Source organism: Enhydra lutris, unplaced genomic scaffold (assembly GCF_002288905.1).
Source record: "Enhydra lutris kenyoni isolate GAN:26980312 unplaced genomic scaffold, ASM228890v2 scaffoldscaffold9, whole genome shotgun sequence".
NCBI lineage: Eukaryota > Metazoa > Chordata > Mammalia > Carnivora > Mustelidae > Enhydra > Enhydra lutris.
In genome coordinates, this window is record NW_019154093.1 from 82,584,260 (window position 1) to 82,610,029 (window position 25,770).

Below are 25,770 nucleotides of genomic sequence, written 5' to 3' on the forward strand. Positions count from 1 at the left end.
TGACAAGAGCTGGGGCAGGCCCAGAGGGAAGGACCTGAACAAATTGTTTAATTATCGACCTTCGGTGAACCTCCTCAGACAAGCCTTTCCTTTACAGCACCGAGGCTTTTGTAATTCTCCACCTGAGATCACCTGCTCCCTTCCAGAAACCATCTTTGATGAATTGGGAACCTATATGACATGGGAGCAAAGAAGCAACTATTTTATTCTGAAGTTTCATTTTGTAATGAACTCGCTCAAATTTGAAGTGACCTTGCAAAACCCACAAAGTTCATTTCAAGATTAACCTTGTGCTGGCCTAGTTGCTCATTTACTTCCAAGCTGGAAAATTATTACCATGAACTCATGGAGTTTTGGGTAGTGACTTAGGTTTCCTGCCACGTCCAGCAGTGAGCCAGGATTTCCACAACTGCCTCTGGACACCACTCTCCCCAGAGACTGGAAGACGCTAACATCAGGTTTGTTCCTGGGCATTTTCTGTGTGCTTGGAAGAGGGGGAGCAGACCAAGTGGCAGGAGTTCTAGAAGAGAGACCGGAGACTGTGGGCATCAGAGGTGTTGACTGTGAGTTTTCAAGGGGAGATATGTGGCCAAAGGGGGCTGTATAGAGACAGGTCAAAGGACCCTGAAGGGACTGGCAAAAGGCTTTGTTTCAAAGACACTACAGAGAAGCTCTTGCCTAGTGAAGTTAAGTCTTAGAAACCACTCAACGGAATATTTACAGGTGTCCTTAAGAGGGAAAAGTTCCAGCCCTTGGGGAAGTACACTGTAACTTGACCATTGCTTCCTGAGCACTGGCAGAAGAAACCAGGGACATGGCTGTCGCTCCTAAAAGGCAAAGAAGTTAACTTTTCTCAAACAACTGGACTGGAGTTGTTTCTTTGAAAAATAAGCTTGCAGGGAACTAGTTAACAATTCCCTCCAGTACAGAGCCTTCTGGGATTGTGACTGGGTCAGACCGAATCTGTAGATCAGTCTGGAGGAAACTGCCCAAGAATGGTGATGGAGTTGGGGTGGTATCGCTATAAAGATAGACACATAGATCACTGGAACAAAACAGAAAGAGTCTTGAAATAGAATTGAAGGAGAAATGGCTTTCTGCTTTCTCCTACCTCCAAACAGGAAGCAAAAGTCCCCAAACTTTACTCTTAACCACCAGGCTACTCTGCATCGTAAAGAATCCTTTCATTTGTACAAGATCTCTATAAGGTAGTCACTTCCTCATTTTCTGGGTGGCTGAGAACTGGAGCTTGTCTAAACTAGATGGAGTAGGATATCATCTGTGGGTGTTCCTCAAGAAACAATGGGAATATTCCTAAATCCCCAGACAGCATCCCCCAGGAAGGGACTCCTGTTAAACTCTATGCCATAGCAACGGACAGGGAATGAGCTACTGAAGTCTGTCTTTGACTGTAAACTTCTTGAGAGCAGAGATTGGCATCCCAAAAGTTAATTCATAAATATGTATTTCTTGGCCACATCAAAATCAGCTGGTCCCCAGGGCTACTCCTGTCCAAATGGTGATTCAGGGACCAAAGCTGTCTTTATCTCACAGCTCTGCCTTCCAGGGAGCACGGCCTTCACACTGTTGTAGCCAAAAGAAGAGAATGATGAAAGGTCATGCATCATCTTTAATTCCTGGCCCGGGGTTTAACACCTGTTACTTCACCCCGAGCCCACGGGCCAGAACGAGTGGCAGAGCCCTGCCTGTCTCTTATCACCTGGGGGCTGCCTATGATGAGCAGTCAAGGTCTCTGCCTTCCTGGCCAACTGTGTGTACCCAGGAAATTGTGTTGGGTAAACTAACGAGTAAACCTGACACAGGGTCCAAATTACGCAGTCACGGAACTGAGGCTCCCGAGCCTCAGATGAGAATGCCAGTGTCGTCGGCAAAGGTAATAACGCCTGTGAAGCACCATCTGCTGGGGACTCTTTGACACAAGGCGCTGGTCTAGGAACTTCGCGTAGGCTGGAGTACTTAGTCCTCACAAGGGCCCTGTGGGATAGGCCTTAATATTCTTCTTTCATGAATCTTTTTTCACACAACCATGGGGAGCAGGTAGCAGAGCTGAGGTTTGAGCCAAGTGGGCCTTAGGAAAGTCTTTCTTCTTCTCCTTCTCCTCCTCCTCCTCCTCCTTTTCTCCTCCTCCTTCTCCTCCTCCCCCTTCTTCTTCTTCTCCTCCTCCTCTTCCTCCTCCTCCTCTTCCTCCTCCTCCTCTTCCTCCTCCTCCTTCTTCTCCTTCTTTCTCTTCTTCTTCCTCTTCTCCTTCTCTCCCTCCCCCTCCCCCTCCTCTTCCTCCCCCCACTTCTTCTTCTCCTCCTTCTCCTTCTTAAGATTTTGTTTATTTGACCGAGAAAGAGACAAGAGACCGAATATAATAAGGGGGAGTGTGAGAGGGAGGAGCAGGCTTCCCGCAGAGCAGGGAGCCCCGATGCAGGGCTCAATCCCAGGACCCTGGGATCATGACCTGAGCAGAAGGCAGACGCTTAACCGACTGAGCCACCCAAGTGTCCAGAGAGTCTGTCTTCTTGATTCCATGGACTCCCTCAGCTGTTAATACCTTAGGGAACATCATTAGCAGCTGTAGGCAATGGCCTTCAGAAAGACAATCTGGAGTCATTGCCATAGTGAGAGGTGCTAGGAGGTTAGTCTGTGAGGTCTATTCCACACATGCCATCTGTTTGAGCAAATGCAAAGGCAGGAGGAGTGATCTCCCTCTGGGACACCTTTCCCAATAGCCTAGATTATGTGGGAATTGGCCAAGCTCGCTTTATGCAGTTCTCCCAACCCTGCAAGATAGAGACCCAAAGGTCTCCTAAGGCACCACTAATGCTCTATTCCAGCTCAACCATACCCACAGCAAGTCAGAAGGATTCCTGGTCAGGCTTTGCTATTCTCATCGTGTGTGCATACACATAATTCCCCTGGCTTCTCTGGGTTTTAACTTTTTCCTCTCTAAGATGGGATTGTGGCACATCTACTTTCTGATCACTGTCTCCCCGGAGGCATCCAATGGTATAATGTATTTAAGAGTGCTTTTAGATTGCTAGGATTGCTTCATCGCTTAGCTGGTTATTGTTTATGACCAGCCAAATAAGGAAATTTTCTTACTTTCTCATGGAGTTGCAGATTGTTGAGGGAAGTTGGCGAGCAGAGCTACATATGCCCATGGCATTGAAATGCCAACTCTTTCATTCTAGAAACCGCACTTGGCTGTATACATTTGCTTTTTTTTTTTTTCATGGTGCTTAAGAACCAGGCCGTGGAAGTCAGAACATATCACCCCATGTGTGATGGGGGGCAAAGTACTAATTAACGAATCTCTCTAAACTGCAGGATTCTCACCTGTGAAATGGGGATAATGACATTTATGTTTGGGAATTGTTATAAGGGTTGAAGTAGGGATGCACATAAACGATCTACAGGGTTCATGGCACATCGTAAAACACTTGATAAATGATTGCAATTTCATTGTCATTTTATTATCAAGGGACCATCATGCTGTCTCCCAGGGTCTTTGTGTAATCAAATTATTCCACTGCTCAATAGAACTGGGAAATCCCCAACCTTTCAAAACACCATGGAGCACTTGGATCAAGGTCTCCCACTATGTCCTCAACAGTCTCCAACGCCCCCGGAAAAAGCATGCAATTTACAACATGGCTGTGCTCCAAGATTCTATTTGGAAGTTATTTGTTTGGAACCCAACACATATTTTCCCATAGAAAGAATGCCATTAAAGTCGTGGTGGGGTTCCCAGGTCACTGGAAATACCCACTGGGTGGGCAAAGTAGCAGAAAATTGGCATATTTGCAACGCAAAAGAGTAGAGAGCAATGCAGTTGCATTCCTAGTCACAGGCCGAAACTGAAAACTAAGAAAATTATGTAATACATAGCTTCTTTTATTTTTCAAAATGAGGACAATGAGGAAAAACGGGCTTAATTAGAGGAAGAGAGAATTCAGAGACCCTTTAAGTAAAGAATCATAACTTTTTTTTTTTTAAACATTTGTGTTCTTAACCCAAGAGACTACATAGCACTAATCTCATTCACCACAACGGAGCTATTTTTGGTTTGCAAATGGAAAAGGGAAAAGAAATAGGAAAGATCCTGGAAAGGGAAGCAGAGGGAAGAAAGACTTCCGGTGCGGGGGTGAGGGGGAGGAAGAAAATCAGCCAGTGGTTTGGATAAACTGAGGAAGGAGGAAGAAGCATACACATGTAGTGAGATGGAATCCCGGGTCTGGGAGCTGGGAACACATGTTGGGTGAGAGCCCACACCCGCTTGTAGACGGGAAGCCGTACTGTGACCCGTCAAGCAGTTCCCCACTGAAGCATAAGGTGGCACTAGAGGGCCAGAGCAGCTTGCAGAAAGAGAAGCTTCAAGGTTGGGGGGCAAGAGGGAAGGAAAGCTGTGAGTACCCAGCTCCTTGATGTTAGGAAAGAAGCCCAAAGGATATGCTGGTTCCCTGTTCTGAACTTTACTGCCACAAAGTAAATGGTGATCTAGTAACACAGCCTCACTTAAATGAGGTCTTTGCATTTACCAGCCAGAGAAGCACAGACTGTGAAGACACCCCCCCACCCCCACCAAGGACCTCAGCCCAATCTTTAATTTCTGATGACTTCAAACCTGGTAAAAATTAAAAGGAAGTATATAAAAACCTATAGTTTTCAAATGAGAGACTGAGGCCTAGGGAGAGGAATTAACTTGCCTATCCTATCCTCTTGTACCTACTAATGGTCAATAACCTCCCTGAAGCAGGCTGACTCCCAGCCTGATGCCATCACTAGTCTACTGACCAGTTCACTGGTCCCATTTGGGCTCTACCTCCAACCTCAGCCTTTCTGGCTGATAACCTGTTAACCAAGTTGGGTCAGAAGGAGTAGAGGATGAACTGGAATGATGAAATCCAGCGTAGATAAAACTCTGGAAGAGTTAGGATTTTTTTTTAAGGTTTTGTTTGTAATTAAGCTTTACACCCAACATGGGGCTCAAACTCACAACCCCAAGATTAAGAGTTGCCCACTCCACTGACTGAGCCACCCAGGTGCCCCCCGCAGCCTTATGAGAAGCTAGTCCTCAAATAAGGTGCAGTGAATCCAGGGACCATGGCCAGGCTATCCAGGGGAAGTTGCAAGAGTCACCTATTATGTCAGCAAGAGGACTGAATGTAGAGACAGAAGACCTAGGTTCGTTTTAAATTCTGCTACGGTGTCAGGTGGCACACATCTCTCCCTCTCTTTGATGTCCCTTGCATCTCTTATTGTCTTCTAATCCTCACTGGGCAGGATCTGCAGTCTTGAGGAGGTGGGATAGTGGGCAGTTCATGACCTAATTAGGTCACAATGGCTCCAGGCCAAGCATATCCCTGATAAAAATGTGCTTCCCCTCAGAACCTCAAAAATGCCTTCAACTTGTAATAAACAAAGCTTCTGGGGTAAAACAAAGACACGAGTCATTTCCCATCATTCCTGCAGAAGAGGTTCTGAAAAACCAGAACATTCTACGTCTCATGGTAGAATATGACGACAGGTCAAGAGAAGTTTAATTCCTGAAAAGGAAAACCAGCTAATGGGAGTAATGGAGGGGTGGTGGGCTGAAGAGGAGAGATGATTATTACATGAAACAGAATAAAGATTTTTTTTAAATGGCCGTCGTGGCCCAGGAGGGTTCCTGAGTCTTCCATTCATGCCATGTGAGGGCTTAGGAGAAAAACCAGAACTGACCCTGGGCTGAGAGAAACCTAAGCCCATTCTTGCAGCATTTGATGAGACTGGTGTCTGTCAGACCCACCCTGGGCCCCTTGTTCCCTTGCTCCCACACAGATGTAATCCTTGGTTCCTTAGGCCACCCTAATGTTACAGACACTGATATCTGACCAGATGTTTCTAGAAATCCAACTCCTTTACCCTGACCTCTCCTCCCCATTTGGAGGACTCTCTAGGAGCTCATGAGCCTCAGTTATAGCCATTGCCAATTCATGTCTTCTCTGATCCTGACACTGACTGTGGCCCCAGCCCTGGGCTCCCCCTCCCTCTGCCACCACACATTCTACTACCAGGGCCTCCTCCTGCTGTCATGTCTCCCCTCCCAATGCTACCATTGCTATGGTGATGGCCGTAAGCTTTGCAGCCACTCTCCTTGACGCTGTCACCCCACATACAGTGATTAAAGCACTTTCTGCCAACCTTGAACAGTGTAATCTCTCAGACAAGGTCCCCAAGTATAGCCTTGATGTTATCTCTCCCACTCCATTGAGAAATTTGGCATAAGTTCCCAGGGGACCAGGCCAGAGGGTCTTCAAGGACACCACCTTTCATCATCAAGCACTTGCACCTGGAGCTGGGTCCTCTGAAGCAAGCCTTGCTCCCCCTTGTGTCTCAGTGACCTGCCCTGTGATTTCCACCCTGACATTTTTTATAGAACACCTAGGGTTTTCTCACACAAGTGGAAGCTCTGATAAACCAGATTCCTAAAGTGACACCAACATGAATTACAAGTCATTTAAAATCTTCAAAGACAGATAACCTGTTTATCTCGCCTAATTGCATTAGAACAAATGGCAATCTTGAAGAAAAGATCTGCCTTGAAATGCCCACTGGTCATAGTCTATGTCGTTCTTTATCTCTCAGTCGGAGAAAACTACTTGACCTTCCAGTCATGAGCAATGTGTACCCTGAATGTCCTCTGCTCTTACGTTTGAACTTTCTCATCTCCCGTATGCTAGTCATGCCTCACGGTTTTTAACCAAGAGACAAAATGCCTGAAGAAAATAAATGCTGACAATAAGCTAAAGTTCTCACAAAAGACTTTTATCCTTTCTATCCTTTTCTCCACTTTCTCTTCCTCTTGGGTGGTTGAGATAGAGGAGAAAAGAAGAAAAAATACTGCAGCGGAGATCAATAAAAATGGGAATACAAGAAAACCACTTGATAACTTGGATCCTCCCTTGAATTCCTGGTGGTTTTAAGTCTGGTATGGATCAAACTGAGATACATAAAAACATATAGTGTTAAGTCTCCCTTCCACATGTGGGGAAGGCTTTGAACAATGAAGTTGCCCTTCTGTTCAACTAGAGGCCTCATATTGGACCTCTGATAAAAATCCACTGGGCTCAATACTTTAAAAAGATATAAAAAGACAAAAACGCATGATTATATTTTCACCCTGTGAAATCCTTTTAAATTCAATGAAACAAGTGATTAATGTCAACCAACTATTCTGCTCTACACCATGAAATCGAAAAAAGAAAATGTCTGTCTTTAGAGGCTACCAGAAGACGTGACTCTGAGCCTTCCACTGTCACACTTTACTGCCTGATCTTTCACAAGTTATTCCATATCCTAGGCCACAGTCTCTCCAAATACAAAATGAAGACACTAATGACTTCTCTGTCTACTTCGCAGGGAAGTAGAAAGGAAACAGTAGACAGAAAAAGAAACGGTAAATAGAAACATGGTAATAAAATGTTTGGTGTATACAAAGATTCTGGGCTATTTATTTCCAAGCAGTTTCCAGGAGATGGAGATTTGTTGAGACATTGGAAGTAGAAACCTGGTGGAGAATTCTCATCCAACAAGGCAGAAATGACAGATAGGGGAATGTTACATTCAAATAATGAATAATCGTGAACAGCAACTCACTGTCACATACCATCCTTAATGCCTGGGGATAGAAAGCATGTTGGGGGGCTCTTGAGGGGTTCAGTTGGTTAAGTATCAGCCTTCAGTTCAGGTCATGATCCCAGGGTCCTGGGATTGAGTCCTTCATCGGGCTCCCTGCTAAGAGGGGAGCCTGCTTCTCCCTCTCTCTCTGCCTGCTGCTCTGCCTACTTGTGCTCTCTGTCAAATAAATAAATAAAATCTTTTTAAAAACCCACAAAAACAAAATAAAGTGTGTTGAGGGTCCCAATTCAGGGATTCCCTAGGGAGACTCATAGGACATAGCATGTCATTGAGGCTATGACTAATTACAGAGAAAGAATGAGAAGCAAAATTGGCACAGGGAAAAGGCTCATGGGGCAAAATCTAGAGGGAAACAGGTATAAGCTTCCAAGCAACCTCTCCCAGTGGAATTACACAGGATGCACTGCATCCCTCCAACCGTGTGTTGTGACAACACGTGTGAAGCACTGACCAGCATGGAGGGTCGTTTTAGAGACTCGTTGCCCAAAGCCTTTTATTGGGGGCTGGTCATATTGACACTCTCTGCCACACCCATGCCCAAATTCTAGACCCTCAGAGGGAAAGCAGGTGTTCAGCATAAACCACGTTGTTTGTACAATTTAGACCAGTGGGCCATGCCATTCTTATTAGGGAGTAGTGGGAACCTTCTTGAAATCCAAGTTCCCAGACTCCAACTGAGGTTCAACTTTGCAAGCAGGCCTCTCAAGGGGTAGCATTCTCGAGCCTGGTATGTTAACTCTTAGGCACACAGAGGTTTAAATCAGTGATCGCGATACTGATGGGTAACTACAATGAGAAACACATTCGACCAAAGTCACTGAGACTTGAAAGGTCTGGCAGGAATGAGATAAATTAGACATGGTTGCTCTACCTTGTCAAACTCAACTCAGCACCTCAATAACTCCCTGTCTGCTCACTGACAAAGTGCATTGCCTATAAAAGGCTCTGTGGCTGTGCTCCAGATTCTTCATTGCACATCCCAAATGCTCTGCCATAACTTCTTTCTGCTCAGTTCCTTGGGAAGGTGTTTGGGGTCACTTCTCTGTTGGACTTGACTAGATTCCAGCATGGCCCTGGATTCCCTCCACCAGTTCTGGCCCACCCTTACCCCCACCAAGATCCCCAACACTCCATATTTCATCTGGCCTCCTTGGCCTCCGTGTCCATTATAGGAGCCAGCCCATTCACGTTTGAAGCCCTAGATCCTGGAGCTTATTCCTGTCCCTCAGTCAATGACTTAAAAGTCATTCCATTTCTACTCACAGCCTCTGGCTAATTTTCACCTCACTGGCTGCTGCCAGGGAGATGCCCAACACTCTGGACTATAGATTCTCACCCTTTCATGCTGGAATCCTCTCCTGCAGGAGCTCCACATGCTGTCCTCGGCTGCAACAAGTGCCTTCGGCATCTCTGTAGCTAGGGTTCCCACTCCCCTTGCCCCCACTAGACAGATCTATCCCCAAACCATGCTCTCTTTCGTCTTTAGGTGGGGCGGAGGGCATACCAAAAGTACCAAGCTCCAGATCTACTTTGGTTTGGGGGTGGGAATGAGCGGAGGTCACACATGCTGCTTTCTTGGTCTCAAAGTGAATATGTTCAATGTCCTTGCCAAGGAGTCAAAGACTGTAAGCTTCTCTCCGATACCAACCAGAGCTCCAGGCAAACCATTCTAGAGGTTCCCAGGAACTCCCAGGTTATCATATCAGCTCAGCCCCAATTTTCCCAGCCTGATGATCTCCTCCCGCAAAGGGTGAAGAGGTAGGAAACTGCCCTTGGGAATGTTCAGGAAACACTTGTAGTGCCTCAAATGACAAGGAAAAGCCACCCAGAAATGAAGCTGGTAAGACCATTAGGAGCTGGTCCAGGAAAGCTGTGAATACCATGAAAGGGGCATTTGATCAGACTTACATTTCAGAAAGATCCAGGAAGCTGAAGGGAGACAAGCTAGAGAGTGAATATGGAGGCTCAGAGACAGAGAGAAGACATTTTTGTAATAATCTTACATGAGGTGGCAGGGCCTCAACTCAAACTGAGGCCATGAATTGTAGAGATGAGGGGATAAACATGAGGGATATTTAGAAAACCAGTTAATCAGCATTTGGGTATGGGGGCAGGAGAATGGAAGCGCGGGGATCAGCATCTTTGGCTCTACTTCCAGGGATAAGGAATGCCGGGGGGTTAATGTTGAATCCAAACAGCCTCAGGACATAGTCCCCACATTTATCCTCTCCTCTACATCTGACGAAACCTCAGTGTCTTGTTTGGTTTTGGTTTTTCCTTTGAAGGTCCAGAAATGCCCTTGGTGTGTTTGACAGATTTTCAGGCTTATGCCCAGGAGCATCTATCTAAGTCAACTTGGGATTTTATTGAAGGAGGATCTGATGAATGCTTCACCCGGGATGATAACATCGCAGCATTTAAAAAGTCTGGTCTTCTGTATCCTTTCTATTGTTAAGCTAAGGTGCACTGGGTGAGGGGTCCTTGGAAGGTAGCAGCCCAGCTCTCTGCCTCCAAAGAACACAGAGTACTCAAGATAAATTCATGGGTTTTGTTGTTATTGTTCTGGGTTTGGCAGGTTTTGGGGGCGGGTGGAGGCATGTGGCCAGGGAGAGGATGAATGGAGAAAGAGTTTATCTTTGTGCCTCTGCAGAACTAGCATGAGTCAACCTCCCTCTGCATCCCAGCAGCTCTGCCACCTAACAAGACAGGACAAGAGTCCAGGGTCACCTGGAAGGGGAGAAGTCGGCAGAGTAGGCCTAAATCTCCTGAGTTCCTAAACTTCTGGCTTGAAGGGGATAATGTCTGTTGGGAGAGGGGACACAAGAAATATGGAGACCCACAGACTCTTAAGGGTGAAAGGAGGCTGATTTCAAAGAAGAGCTGGGCTAGAAGAGCAGCGGGTACAGCACAAGGTGGAAAAGAGCCCACAGGCCATGGCAGCAGGCCCACTGCCTGTGTCCGCATGGTCCACAAGCTAAGAATTTTTGTTTTCTGTTTTTAAATGATTGAAAAAAATCAAAAAAGGAATGATAAATTGTTATAGGTGAAGATTATATGGAATGCAAACTTCAGTGTTTATAAATAAAGTTTTATTAGAACCAGCCATGGTCAGTCATTTACATACTGTCTGTGGCTGCTTTTGCATCACAACAGCAGGTCTGAGTCAATGTGACAGACTGCACGGTCCACAGAGTCTAAAATATTTACTTTCTGACCCTTCACAGAAAAAGTTTGCTGCCCCTTGTAATAAGAGAGGTGAGGAGAAAACAGAAAAATGGGATACAAGGTGAACACCAAGTTCGGCAATTTTCATACTTGTTCAGAATTATACTAGGTCCCTTACTTGCTTTGGCTCATTTTGCCTTCATGAGACAATTAGGAAATTTGGATTATTTCTCCCATTTCACAGATGAAGTCTGCATCTTCCCCAAGTTTGTACAAACAATGTATCTAGCAAAACCTTTCCACATTTGTGTGTAGGAATAATAATATTTTGTGAAAAACAAGCATTTTTGGATCCCGAGACTAAGTCTCTATTGGACTTAAAAGGGTGTTTTATATATTTACTATTTGTGACTTTCCCTACCCTTTTCTAAAGCAGTAGTTAAGTCCAATCGTCAAATGAATTAGCCGCTAGCAAAAAACAAAATAACAAAACTAAACAAAACAAGCCCCCACCATGATCATTCTCTGGGATTTGTCCTCATCAGTGGAGACTTGTTTCTAACCCGTGAGGGAAGAGCCTAGAACTCCTTCCCACTTATTCTCTTTTCTGATCCTCATTATGGCAATCAGTCAAAGCTTCCAAGCACTGAGAGTCTGCTCAGGAAGGCAAGACTCAAAGACACAGACCTGTGTTAGAGCAAGGCCGGAGGCTGCGTGGACCACATGTGCACTGGGGGTTTAGAGAAAGAGGGGTTAATGAGGGCTGAGGTATTGGGAAAGGCTTTCTGAAGGAAGGTCAGTCTATGTAACCTAATCAGCCAATTGACCCACCACGGTTTCTCGGGACCCAGTCTGGTGTAGACCTACACCCGAATCTGGAGGCCCCGGTCCCAGGCAGCTGCATGCTGGAGAATAAGCCCACTGATGGAAGATTTTGTTTCTGAGCGCAGAATCCGCCTTCGTCCCCGGTACCTGAGAGATGTGCGAGAGGTGGACACCCGGACCACAATCCAAGGGGAAGAGATCATGGCCCCCATTTGCATCGCGCCCACGGGTTTCCACTGCCTCGTCTGGCCGGATGGAGAAATGAGCACAGCCAGAGGTATGACCCAGTTGCCCCTCGAGGCTCCCCTCTCAGGAGTTCTGAAGGGTGCTGGTATCCTTCAGAACAATGGCGGGATTTCTCCCAGAAGGAGCTTAGGGACAGCAATCTGGTCAGGCTTGAGGAGGGATATTTGCATAACATTTCATCTGAGATTGAGAAACATCCATTTCCATCATAACTAATGGTTAGACAGGGCGGCTTCAGAGGAGTAGATGTGGAAATCAAGCAGGCCATCCTGCAGAGAAGGGATACAGGCCACTTACTGTCTGTGGGGAAAGGGGTTCTCAGGGTGGCTTCAAGGATAGGGCTCTCTTTGACCTGACCCCTCATGGGCCAGGGCTGGGGCTGAATGGTAAGTCTCTGAATTTAGGATGAGGAGAGGGTCGTGACATGAAGTCCTAACAAAGCCCCTGGCAGGTGCTCCTGCCCATATGTCACATTTCCCGCCTCCTTGACTGTCACTTTTTTTTTTTTTTAAGATTTTCTTACTTATTTGAGAGGGAGAGAGACAGGGAGAACACAAGCAAGGTGGCAAGGCAGAGGCAGAGGGAGAAACAGACTCCCTGCTGAGCTGGGAGCCTGATTGTGGAGCTCAGTCCCAGGACCCTGGACATCATGATCTGAGCCGAAGGCAGATGCTTAACCATCTGAGCCACCCAGGTGCCCCAGGTGACTGTTATCTTTTTTTTTTTTTTTTAAGATTTTATTTATTTATTTGACAGAGAGACAGAGAATACAAGCAGGGGGAATGGGAGAGGGAAAAGCAGGCTTCCCCTTGTGCAGGGAGCCCGATGCGGCGCTCAGTCCCAGGACCCTGGGATCATGACCTGAGCTGAGGACAGGTGCCTAACCAACTAAGCCACCCAGGCACGCTGACTGTCATTTTACATGACAAAAAGTTTCTTACTTTGTATGTCTCCTTCCAAGTAGCCCGTTATTCTCTTCCCTTATTCCTCTCCTCCAAAAAATAATGAGAAGAGAAGGGAGAGGAAAGGGTCTGAAAATAGTCCTGTGACTCCCTTTATAATCTTTTTTTTTTAAGATTTTATTTATTTGACAGAGAGACACAGTGAGAGAGGGAACACAAGCAGGGGGAGTGGGAGAGGAGGAAGTAGGCTTCCTACCCAGCAGGAGCCCAATGTGGGGCTCGATCCCAGGACCCTGGGACCATGACCTGAGCTGAAGGCAGACGCTTAATGACTGAGCCAGCCAGGCGCCCCCTCCCTTTATAATCTTCACTCTAGGTCACATCTAGGAAATATTTTATTTTGCAGGTTCCCTATGACTTCCCTGGGATCTTTTCCTTTGACTCCATGATACAGGAAGCAATGAATCCAAGGATTCTGGAGTTCCAAGTGGCTGGTTAGAAGCCAAGTCTGGCTAGGTTAAAATACGAATATCCTGTAGAACTATGACTGCTTTACTAAATCTTCATGGTGGGACATGTCGTGTTTTTGTAGTGGGTCCGAAGAATGGGGTATCTCCTATTGATGTTGGAAGCTGAAAATATTAAATCCTGATTATGCCAGGTTCTCGGCTCATGGCTTGCAGAACAGTAGTGACATTGACCTAGTGGAGAATCTTGCTGAAAACAACGATCACAGTAGGCAGTGAGTGTCAACATCACTGTTGCCATCATCCTCGGCAACCTCGTTATCACTAAGCCTGTGTACAGCACATCACTTAGGAATTTAAAAAACCCTTCCAGGGGCGCCTGGGTGGCTTAGTCAGTTGAGCGTCAACTCGATCTTTGCTCTGGTCTTGATCTCAGGATCGTGAGCTCCCCACCAGCCCCTACTTTAAAAAATAATAATAATAATAAATAAAATACATAAAAATGCTTCCAAATCTAGTACCTTGTTTAATCTCTCAGCAACCTTATAAGAGAGGTGTTGTCATTTCCCTCCATTTTACAGAAGAAGAAAATGAGACACAAGGCACACAGCTAAGTAGAATGAGCACTCTTCTAACTCAGATACCATGCTTTCTACAGTGCATAGCTCAGTCCTCTCCACTGGCATTACAGTTCCTCACCCTTTGTCCTCTTGAGTTCCCTTCTGCATCGTTCACAAGTTCATGAGCAGCCCATTCTCCCATCTGAAAGCAGCAGCATGTCCAAGAGCATCCTGGGGACTAAAGGACCCCTCCAGCCGGGGATCTTGACGGAGTCTGGAAGACAGGCTATATAGCAGGGGGCCTCCCAGGCTGACCAAATGCTCCCCTATGCCCCCTGCCCCAGTAGAAAGCAGAATGAGGTCAAGCTTTGTCTTCCTTTCCAGTACAAACAGGTCAGAGGTGGCACAGACTCCGAGGGCATCTCAGCCCAGCCCAGAGCCCCACCCTCCCTCCAACCTGAGCTGTGGCGTTTGCTTTGCAGCTGCCCAAGCGGCCGGGATCTGCTACATCATCAGCACCTATGCCAGCTGCTCCCTTGAAGATATTGTGGCTACTGCCCCCAGGGGCCTCAAGTGGTTCCAACTCTACCCAACATCAGACCGGCAGCTCAACAAACAGCTGGTCCAGAGGGCTGAAGCTCTGGGTTTCAAAGCTCTGGTCATCACTGTGGATACACCCAAAATGGGCAACAGGAGATGCGACTTTCGAAACCAACTAGACTTACAGAGGAACTTACTGCTGAAAGATCTTCGCTCACCAAAGGAGGTAGGAGAGAGAGCAGATCCGATGGGCAGGCATGACAGGACATACATCCTCTCCTCCTTCCTCCCTTCCCTCTTGCCACAAAAAGACACTGAGTGCCTGCTCTTGCCAGACACTGTAGGGGTCATGGTTCAAAAAGCAGAACTGGTCCCTGCTCCCCAGAGCTCTCAGGTGAACAGGAGATAACACAGAATGTCCTCACTCCTGGAGCTAGTGCTGTCACCAGAAGTGCTCTGCCAGAGCTGGGTGCTGAGAAATAGGAAAGCTATGGGAAGGAATTTTCCATGGCATAGGAGAGGAAATTCATCAAGTTCTTCCAACGTTTTCTACACTGCGGGACACTTAGAAAATGATAATTCTGGATGGCACATTTAAGTAAACTGATCTCCTGAAGAGATCACAGATCAGGTGACTGGTCCACAGAGCCACAGTAGCCAGTCCTGGCCCCTCCCCCTGCTGCCTTGAGAACTGAGGGCAGTACCTCTCTACACCTAGAACTCCTTCCTGGAGCTGCACCACCCTTGTTTGGAATCTCTGAAATAGGTGAAATAGGTAACTGAAATAGGTGAAAAAGGCTACTTCCCCCTTAAAATCCTACAGTCAGATGGGATGGAATGCCCCAGAGAGAGAAAGTCATGGTAACACTGGGGCCCCTCGGTTAGGCTAGAGATAATGATATCAGCCTTTTCAGCCAGTGGGTGGCTGTGATAGTCAAGTGACTGCACAGTTCTACTCATTAACCACAAATTAGCCTTGAAGTTTTCTGGAATCCTTATCTCAGATTCCAGAAGCACATTGGGATTTACGGGTATTTGATTCACATGGTGAGCCAAAGTTACATATAAGGTAGTATCTGATTCAGGATCATCAAGTATTTCTTAGTTCTTCTAACCTTGGGCATATTTCAAGCATAACATGTTATATCAACCTATAAATGCTTTTGTTTATCCCCTTCACTTATTGAACTCTGAGTTCTTTGAGAATAGGGGCTGAGTCACTGGGTGTTACACACAACTAATGAACCATTGAACACTACATCAAAAACTTATCATGTACTCTATGTTGGATAACTGAACTTAATAAAAAATAAATAAAGGAGAGACTGTGTCTTATTTGTCTTTGTGTCCCTAGATCCTGGCAGAGCAGGGACACAATTAACGATTAATGAATGAGCAGTTGAGACAGCTCATTCTTTTTGCACAAATTCTGTTAGGAAAAGGAGCTGGAAGTGTCATTGGTTTTGTTACTCCTCTTTTAAGGCTTATAAAATGTGGCTATCTGAATGGGTCTCATTTAGGAATGGATCAAACAATCCTAAAGGAGCTCAGGTCTAAGATTCTTCTTTCTTCCCCACAGAGACATACAACGCCTTATTTCCAGATGTCCCCCATTGACTCATCCTTCTGCTGGAATGATATCACCTGGCTTCAGAGCCTAACTCGACTGCCCATCATCCTTAAAGGGATTTTGACAAAAGAGGATGCAGAGTTAGCTGTGAAACACAATGTCCGTGGCATCATTGTTTCCAACCACGGCGGGAGGCAGCTTGATGACGTTCCTGCTTCTGTGAGTAGGGTAACTTCAGAGGGTGTGTGTGTGTGTGTGTGTGTGTGTGTGTGTGTGTGTGTGCACATGCATGTGCACATGCTTACAGCATGGTACTCTGTGCGCTTTGGCCCACACTCCCCTCTCCCTGATCACATATGCTGGTAATCGCAAGAACTTTTAATTATTAACAGCCTTGTGTGATTTAAGCTCATTTTTACAAACTTCACATATATCATCTCTAAATCTCACAACCGACCTGCAAGACACATATCCTCCTCACTCTTCTACAGAGGGAGATCCTAGAGCTTAGAGATGTTACATAACTTGTCCAAGTTGTGGAGTTGGGAGAGACATTCCAAAGACACTGAGGTCTCCTGCCTTCTGGGGAAAGCATTCAGCTTAAAGATTGCCTGTGTGCATGGAGTGTGACAACATGTTTTCTCATATGACACATCCTGGGAAGGAGCAGTACCTCACTTAAACAAATAAATAACCATCTTTCAAAGTAAAACAAACCAAAAAATGCCATATGAATCCTTCTCTAAAAATCTATGACAGTCTGTGATTTTCCCCCTATCTTTTTTTTTAAGATTTTATTTATTCACTTGACAGACAGAGATCACAAGTAAGCAGAGAGGCAGGCAGTGGGGGGGTGGGGGGGCGGGGAAGCAGGCTCCCTGCTAAGCAGAGAGCCTGATGCAGGGCTTGATCCCCGGACCTTGAGATCATGACCTGAGCCGAAGGCAGAGGCTTAACCCACTGAGCCACCCAGGCACCCCATCCCCCTATCTTCTGAATTTGTGTCCATTACAAATGAAGAGGAGGCAGGCCAGGAAAGAATCTTTAAGTGGGAACTAATTGTTGATTTATTTTCCTGGAGTCTACAGTCATACCACCCTGAACGCGTCCGATCTCGTCTGATCTTGGACGCTAAGCAGGGTCGGGCCTGGTTAGTACTTGGATGGGAGATTTATTTTCCTGGAGATATATAGCTTATATTTTCCAAGAGATTCTTCTATCACTACTTGATTCATTCTAAGAAAAAAGAAGTGTGGGGTGGGGATATCTGGGTGATGCAGTGGTTTGGGCTTCTGATTCTTGTTTTCAGGTCGAGTCATGGTCTCAGTGTCGTGGGATTGAGCCCCACAGCAGGCTCTGCTCTCCCCATGGAGTCTGCTTGGGATTCTCTCTCCCTTTCCCTGTGCCCCTCCCTCTCATGCTCTCTCTTTCTCTCCCCTCTCTCTCATTCTCTCTAAAAATAAAAATCAATAAATCTTTAAAAAAAAGAAAGAGGGGCACCTGGGTGGCTCAGTGGGTTAAAGCCTCTGCCTTCGTCTCAGGTCATGATCTCAGGGTCCTGGGATCGAGCCCCGCATCAGGCTCTCTGCTCAGTGGGGAGTCTGCTTCCCCCTCTCTCTCTGCCTGACTCTCTGCCTACTTGTGATCTCTGTCAAATAAATAAATAAATAAAATCTTTAAAAAAAAAAAAGAAAGAAAGGGAAGTGGGTTTTTTCTCTCTCAAGTTCTTTTGGCCTTTCTATTATGTAAGTAAAACATGTTCGCTGCAGATAAATTATAAAAGGTACATATGCAAAAAGAAGATAAAAATCACCCCTAATTTCATGATTATCATTAATGACAATATTTTGGGAATTTTTTTTTATCAACTTCTTAATGCAAAGATGACATGTTAGGTTTGAAAAGCTACATACTATTTTTTAACTCTTCTCTTTTCACTTTGTCCATATATTAAGAACATAATTTCATTTCAATGTATACACTTCTCTCATTTTTTAAAAAAGATTATTTATTTATTTATTTGACAGAGAGATCACAAATTGACAGAGAGATCACAAATAGGCAGAGAGGCAGGCAGAGAGAGAGGAGGAAGCAGGCTCCCTGCCGAGGAGAGAGCCCGATGCGGGGTCGATCCCAGGACACTGGGATCATGACCCGAGCTGAAGGCAGAGGCTTTAACCCACTGAGCCACCCAGGCACCCCACTTCTCTCATTTTTTTAAAGATTTTATTTATTTTCTTCTTGTATGTGCACGCACATGTGCACATGAAAGAGAGAGAACACAGGCAGTGGGGAGAGGCAGAGGGAGAAGCAGACTCCCCACTGAGCAGGGAGCCCAATGCAGGACTTGATCCCAGGACTCCGGATCAGGACCTGAGCCAAAGGCACAAGCTTCACAGACTAAGCCACCAGGCACCCCATTTCTCTCATTTTTAATAGTGTAGAGCATGAATGGACAATTTATATAACCAGCTGCCTATTGTTGGAACATTCAGTGACTTCCAAGCCTTCACTATTTTAAGCAATGCAGCAGTGACCATCCTTAAATCTTTAGCACAGTCTCAATTACTTCTTTAAAATGAACTCCAGGAAGCGGAGAAGCTATATTGGCTGGTTTGTACATTTCAAGACTTGTGAAGCTTGGAGGTTTAAGGTGCTAATGACTCGCCCCTTCCCCCCAACCAGGCTCTCATGGAGAGAGAACAGGCACAGAGTAACAAGCCCAGTTGGAGGATAAGGGGCACTTTACTGTAGCTCTCCATAAGAGCTGATTGAAGGGAACAGTCAGGCATCCTACTTCCCATGCCAAATTTTGACCTGTGACCTCAGGATAAAGTAGATATGCAGAGCACATGCTAGTTCTCTCACCTGACTTCTGCGAGGATGCCCACAGGCCACCTCCACACACCCAGAAATTGGCAGAACAGGATGCAAAAAAGTATAGCAGGTCCTGAGCAGTCCTATGGGTAGGAAGAGAAAGCAAAAAAGAGACCACTACCAGAAAGTAGCAAAAAGAGTAGAATGCTGACTCTCGAAATAACTCTAATGAAACATTATGCAATCGGCTCTCTCTCTCTCTCATGAATCAGTTTAGCTAGTCTTGTTCCCTTGGGGGAGGACTGAGTAATACATGGAGAAAGAGGCTGAGTAATTGCTCCCCACTGCGTTTCCTCAATAGAGAATGACTGCTGGCAAAGGCAGGACTCAGAGAGAGAATTTCTCCTTCCCCATCATGCTGATCAACATGTCATTCTCCCAAGCCATCTGACTTAACATCAAACCCACCCAAGGTCATCTGGGGACAGTGCCAAGATTGGTGTGAAGCTAGAGAGGTACCTCTGGCTCAGAACTTGAGAAGGTGCCAGAAAAACTTAGTAAGGTAAATAATAGCTAAATGCACTTTTAAAAGCTTTTAATCAATGCAAAAAATCCATGGTGAACAAAACATCAACATTTTAAAAGATAGGATCTGTCCCTACACTCAAAGAACCTGCCTCACTGTCAACCTGGCCCCAGATCCAATAAAAACTTATTTATAAAAACAAGCACTCACAGGTCAAAGTTTGACAGTATTAAAATGTTAGTTATCTGAGTATTTTGGCATTCCCTAAATTTTGTGCTGGAGGCCAATGCCTCACTCCTCTCACCGCAGACCCCTCCCTGTGAAGGGTATAACTCTTTGAAGTTCCCATCTCTAGAAGTTTCCATATACTTCCTGTATTTCTTCCTGGGACCTGGGAAATGGGTCAGCTAGCTGTTGTTTCCAGAAGGCTCTAATAAATGTCCTATCGTGAAATATAGAAAGTAACTCTAAAGCAATACTGGACCCTAGGTTAAAATTCACTCCCTGGTCTGTTTCTCAAATTCCATCAGCCCCATCATCCAATCCAGCTTACTGCAAGAATTTACACAGATATGTTTATTTCTTTTTCTCAACATCATCGAAATATTCCAAATAATACCATGGTGGGGCTATAAAAATACCCTTATCTGGACATGCATTCTTACCAGTTCTCACATGTAAGTCTAAAATGTATTCAGTTCTCCTCCACTTGTAAATTAGAGTACCAAGTTCTTTCCTCCCTGATTTCATATTCTGCTCAGTCACCCAAAGGATCTCATTGAGATAGGATTCCCATTGATTTCTTCTGCAACAGAAGTGCCCCAGGGCTCAGTTTCACCTCCTCTCCATTTGTCTGTCCAAGAGGCATAGAACAGGAGCCCTGAGGCAGTTCCAGAACTCTGTCCTCAAAGACCCTGCTCCCAGACTCTGCTGTCACCCCTCCTCTTAGACTTGGAGGTGCTCAGGCTTAGGCTCAGTCTGGGGCACTGTGGGTTGGCAAGGCCTCGTAGCTGCAGAGCCTGGAACTGGGGAGGCAAGGTGAGAGACAAAGTCTGGGGAGAAACCAGGCCAAGGGGTAAGCTGCTTTTGTTTCGCCTTTCAGAGTCTTCAACCCTGCCTCAACAGCACTGATGCTTGCATTCCCAACCCACGTCTCAGATAACCCATACAGGAGTCAGGAACAAGTTGTTCAAATGTGGTGCATAAGGAGCAATGTGCAACCCAGTTACACAAAACATGCTGTGGTCCAGACACATTTGCTTTGCCAAAAAGACTCAGTGCCTTAGCAATGGAGAATATTCCTAGCTGTGCCACCCTGGAAACAGAGAAGGCAGGAGAAAATAAAAGGTCAAAATGTACTTTGAAAAGAACATTAAAGTGAATGCCACAAATGGAAAATATCCCTTTTAGGATGAAGAAGAACCAAGAGTTTCTTCCGAGCTGTAGATAGTCAAACAAGTGAGTTAGAGAGAAACTGCACTCTGTCAGGGAAGAAAATGGCATGAGGGAGAGCCTGCAGAAAGTCCCTGGGCATCCAGGGCACCTGGGGGGCTGTTTAAGCATCTGTCTTGCACTCAGGTCATGATCCCAGTGTCCTGGAATAGAGCCCCCACATCATATGGGGCTCCCTGCTCACTCCCTGCTCAGTGGGGAGCCTGCTTCTCCCTCTCCCTCTGCCCCTCTTCCTGCTCATGTGCGCACTTTCTCTCAAATAAATTAATTAATTAAATAGTTTTAAAAATTAAAAAGAAAGTCCTTGGGACTCGGGAATGTAGCTGCACTGCTCTGGTAGGACAGGGGAATCATGCGTCCAGCATGGGAGGGGAAAAAAACTCATAGACATCACCAACACCCAGACTTCCTATTCCTAACCCACACTGAGGGGGCACCTCTGCCCCATGATCCCTGAAAGTGAAAACGGAAGTCCCTCAAGCCATGCATGTCTCTTTCTCAGATTGATGCCTTGACAGAAGTGGTGGCCGCTGTGAAAGGGAAAATGGAAGTGTACCTGGACGGTGGGATCCGAACTGGCAATGACGTGCTCAAGGCGCTGGCCCTTGGGGCTAAGTGTGTCTTTCTAGGGAGACCAATCCTGTGGGGTCTTGCCTATAAGGTGAGAGGTAAACCAGCAGGAAGATACTGGGCTTCTCATTTGCCCCCACGCTTTACTGCAGTTTGCCATCCAAGCTGAGCTGATGTTCCAAGTGCCACAGATCCCTGAGGGACAGCTCCTCCCTTGCCCACATCTCCTGCTTCCTTGGCAGCATGCTGTACATTCTCAGGCCCCCTCACCCCCATCTTTTCCTCTTTGCCTCCCTGTCTTACCAGCATAGTTCCAATTTCACAGACACCCTTGTCCTCCCTGCTGCAGCTGAGAGCACACCTAGAACCGATACTCAGCACCTGCGCAGAATGTTCTTCATGCTTCTTTTTGTCTCTCCCCAACCCCCATCTTGGGAGCAGGGTGAACATGGCGTTGAGGAAGTTTTGAACCTTATAAAAAATGAATTCCACACTTCCATGAGCCTCACAGGTAAGTTTTCACAATTCTTTTCCTGCCTTGGAGCTGAAGGCATGAGGGCTACAGAAGAGGAGTGGCTACCTTTCCCCAGCCCAGTGGCTGCCCAGAAGAGAGAGGAGGGAAGAGAGGCCCCAGACGGAGACTGAACACACGCTCCAAATGTGATTCCTCTGCCATGAAAGCAAATGAAATTTCAGATTATGGGAAAGAGGGTCCCCTTACGCTCTGGCCTGCAGGTTTATTGAGTGTGGTTCTGTGGGTCATCTTTTCACATTCATGGGCTGTGGGGAGTTGAGAAATTATGGCAAGGAGGGGGCATGGAGGAAGTGGGGAGACAGACACAACAGGAGGAGAGAAGCGGGGAGCAGGAGAAGTGCCGTCCTGTGTAACCACGACCAGAGAAATGTGAACATCTGGAAGTTACATGCTGGTGGACTTCAGTCAAAAAGAAAGTTATTATAAAGCAGTGCTCCTAAAAATTTATACGTTTTTAGCAAAGCCTGGGATCCTGATGACCTACAAAATAGTATTCTCAACTAAGATAGTCGATGATTGCCTTCTTTAGGAAGATTTGGTTTAGAGTTCCAAGTTTATTTTTTTCCAGTTGGTGCAAAGATTGAAGGATGGATACTTCTGGTACTTAGTGCTCAGAGGCTAGGGACACTAACTGTCCTAACATGCCTGGAGCAGCCTCATAGAAAAGAGCTGCTCTACCCAAATGCTAGTGGCCAACGGCTCTATCTCTGCTTGTCTTTGTCTGCTGTAGACCTAACTGATCACAACATGAAAGGACAGACAAGATGAACCCCACTGAGACCTCCGTTCCCTCCCCAGTTCTAAAATTTGGTAATAACAGACACCTTCTCCAGAAGTAAGGAAATAATGAATCAAGAGCTCCGATGTGGAATCAAGATTATCTTTATGCCATTAACTTATTTCCATAAATGTTACAGAGCATTGGTTATGTGTTGAGCCCAAGACAAGATGTTCAGGTTCTTTTCAAGTCTGGTTTTGGTCTGATATTTAGACAAGAGTCTTATACTCAATGTCTAAATTATCTTCGTAGTGTCCACTGGGGCTGCAGATTCAAACTTTTGGGCTTGAGTAATACAAGTTAGAAACCTTAGATCAGCATTAGCGCCAGCACCAGCGTCCTGCCCATTGAGTAGATTAATTAAAGAAAAAAAGGGGGAGGTGGATAGATCAAGGCATGGAGGACAAGGACCATCAACTTTGGACAAGAGCCATACTCTTCAGAGCCTATGAAGATAAGTTAGTAAATGACCTGGTATCCCCAAGGCTCTCCCATAATGGAGAGGTGGGCATGAACATGAACAGATATCATATTGGTGTGTTTTGCCCCTGGGAGGGAGAGGGGTGAAGGATGGGTAGACCCATGCGCTTCTGCAGATTCCAGGAGGTTGAGATGACTTCTCCTACTGCCCCAAATATTTTCTCCCATCTTTGAGAAATGATGTCTGATCCTCTTTTAACAGAAGCCTGTTGGGGGAATTCACAATAACAAAGCTTTTTTATTTTACCAAAAGTTGACACTTAACAATTGCTGGGGTAGAAATAGTGGTTGGAAAATCTCCTTCTGAAGTAGAGTGGAGAGTGTCCTTTTTTAAAAGGGGCAGAGAAAAAAACAGAATTGTGAGCCCATTTAGGGCTGACAGTTTATACTCCCCTTCTTCTAACTGTTGTACAATGAGAATGTGTTGTTTTAAATGCAAAGAGGGAAAAATGAGTAATCACAACCAAACATGGGACAGCAATGAGAAAGAATAGGAAACTCAGGCAGCAGGGCATCTGTTGGTGTCCTCTGCATAAGAGTCTCTCCCCCAGGCTAGTCCTTGGGAAGAAGGGATTTCTGGTGATGGGAAGGGGGGCCTGGGCTTTTGGTGGAACTCACTAAAATGCAAAATCAGAGCATGAAATCCCCAAGATTCTGTCACCCCTTATCCCTTCCACACACAATGCACGTAAGATGCCTGACACAAAATCAGCAGCCAGGAGGAATCCATTAATATCGTTTCTCTCTCCGAATTCCCCTGAAGATGTATGACATTTTCCCCTTATGACCCTGTAACATCACAGCCCTAGGAGGAACCTCTATTTGTACTATTGCTGAAAGCAAAATCAGCTTAAAAAGTCATGGTTTTTCTGTGAGACCAATTGCTGAAATTATACTTATAGGAAGGCTAAAATCATCAACTGTCTTGAAAAATGTCCACATACAAAGCAGGCCAACGGAGGCTGCAGGGACCTCACTAAAGTCTTAGCCTTCATAAGGGGAGGAGGCTGAATTAAAAAGTATATGAAACTTCTTGAAGTTTATTGTTTGGAATTACCCACTTCACTTGAAAGTAGCCAAAACATGTTAGTGTAAGTATCCTCCTAATTTACAGTAATGAAAAAATTATAAATACGCATTCTCTCTCAAACTTCCACTGAGCCTCTGCCAAGGGCAGGGCAGTGCCCTTGGGACTGCGGGAGACCCAGAAGCCAATCTGATGAAAGGCGAGTAAGTACAGAAACATTACCAAGGTTTATGTGTCCAACGGTCTCAAAAGGGAGACATTTTGAGTCAACTAGTGAGACATTTTTACATCGCTTAAATTTTACTTTTATTACAATATAGAACCCAAGATCATATTTTGGTCTTCTCTCTGCTCCTTGAATAGGTCTGCCTCCTGTGAAGACCTCCTATTCTCTGCCCTGGGGAAAACCAAAGTTTTTAAGACCACTGTCCATTCTGAGGAAAGCCGCCTCTGGCACCAAATTCTTGCTTCTGCTGAATGAGTTCAGTCTGTGGGTTACTTACACATCCCATGCCTGCTATTTCTGTCCCTTGCGATGGACCCAGGTGTGGTTTTTAGAGGGGGAAAGAACTCTCTCATTAGTTATATTTTGGCGAGTAATACATTTTGTTAAATTTGTGTTTTGGGATGTGCAGGTGCACACATCATACATGTGGAATAAACTTTGAATTAGTCATTACACATTGTGGCACTCAAGTCTTTCTGACTTATCATCACCGGGGATTTCCCATCTACTCAAGGTCACAACTCTCCAGTCTGTACCAACGGACTATCCCCTTTCTCCTTCCTCTTCGTGCTTCTTATCTGACATCACTCTCTTCAATCCCTGCATCTAATCTCAGCAACAGTTCTAAGATCCTCCACTAAAAAAATGTTACCTTTTGCAGCACTTTCCCTTAGAAGGCAACCACTGTATGAAATACTCATCCCATCTCTCATTCCCGACTCATAGTTTTCCCTGAGACATACTTCCTAGATCCCTGAGCTTTATCAGCACTCAGATAAAGGCCAAGTATATCTATGGCACATATGAACTGATTTTTCAAATGCTAAAATAATGTTTCTATATTTTTACTATGCCATTTTGGCATGGCTGTGTTGATAGAGGACTCAGGCACAGACTCACAAAGTAATTCTCAAGGCAGTCAGAATCACATATTCATCTGGTATCCATAATGTTTTTTCAGGGTGAGCACCTCAAGTCAGGCTTGTTCCCATTGGATCATCCTCTTATCCATGAATGAGTGGGTTACTGGTGTTTTAAAGAAATAAACTCGTTAACTATTCTTTTAGGTTGCCGGTTGGTTGCCGAAATCAATCAGGACCTGGTCCAGTTCTCCAGGTTGTAAAGAAAAAGGGCTAATGACCAGACCGCTGAGGTTGCCCACAGGGGGAGACAAGCCCAAAGCGTGGTGTGTGATGTCCTCCTGCCTTGGCCCCATCCTGTCCAGAGGCTCATCCCCTGCATCGTCGATCATTCTACCCCTTGTGCTTCAGGCCCTCCAAACCCCTCCTCTTCCTCAAATGTGACATGCTCTTCTTTGCCTCACTACTTGTTAGATGCTCTTGCTTAAAACTGTGCTCTGAAAGAAAAAATGTTATAAACGTGGATCAACAATGA

At 45.6% G+C, this 25,770-nt stretch overlaps 1 protein-coding gene across 2 annotated transcripts; it reads left to right on the plus strand.

Annotated features, from left to right (window-relative positions):
• Positions 1-346: 346 nt before the first annotated feature.
• LOC111143547 (hydroxyacid oxidase 2) lies at positions 347-25,770 on the plus strand. 2 transcript variants are annotated; one of them, XM_022497372.1, is made up of 8 exons: positions 347-458; positions 9,975-10,113; positions 11,805-11,956; positions 14,337-14,620; positions 15,974-16,183; positions 21,262-21,420; positions 21,771-21,840; positions 25,443-25,770. In XM_022497372.1, the coding sequence occupies exons 2-8, from the start codon at positions 9,983-9,985 to the stop codon at positions 25,496-25,498; spliced, it is 1,062 nt and encodes a 353-aa protein (XP_022353080.1). In that variant the 5' UTR covers positions 347-458; positions 9,975-9,982; the 3' UTR covers positions 25,499-25,770. The 2 variants fall into 2 exon arrangements, with proteins under 2 accessions (XP_022353080.1, XP_022353081.1); XM_022497373.1 differs by having other exon boundaries at positions 395-458; positions 21,636-21,840; positions 25,443-25,519.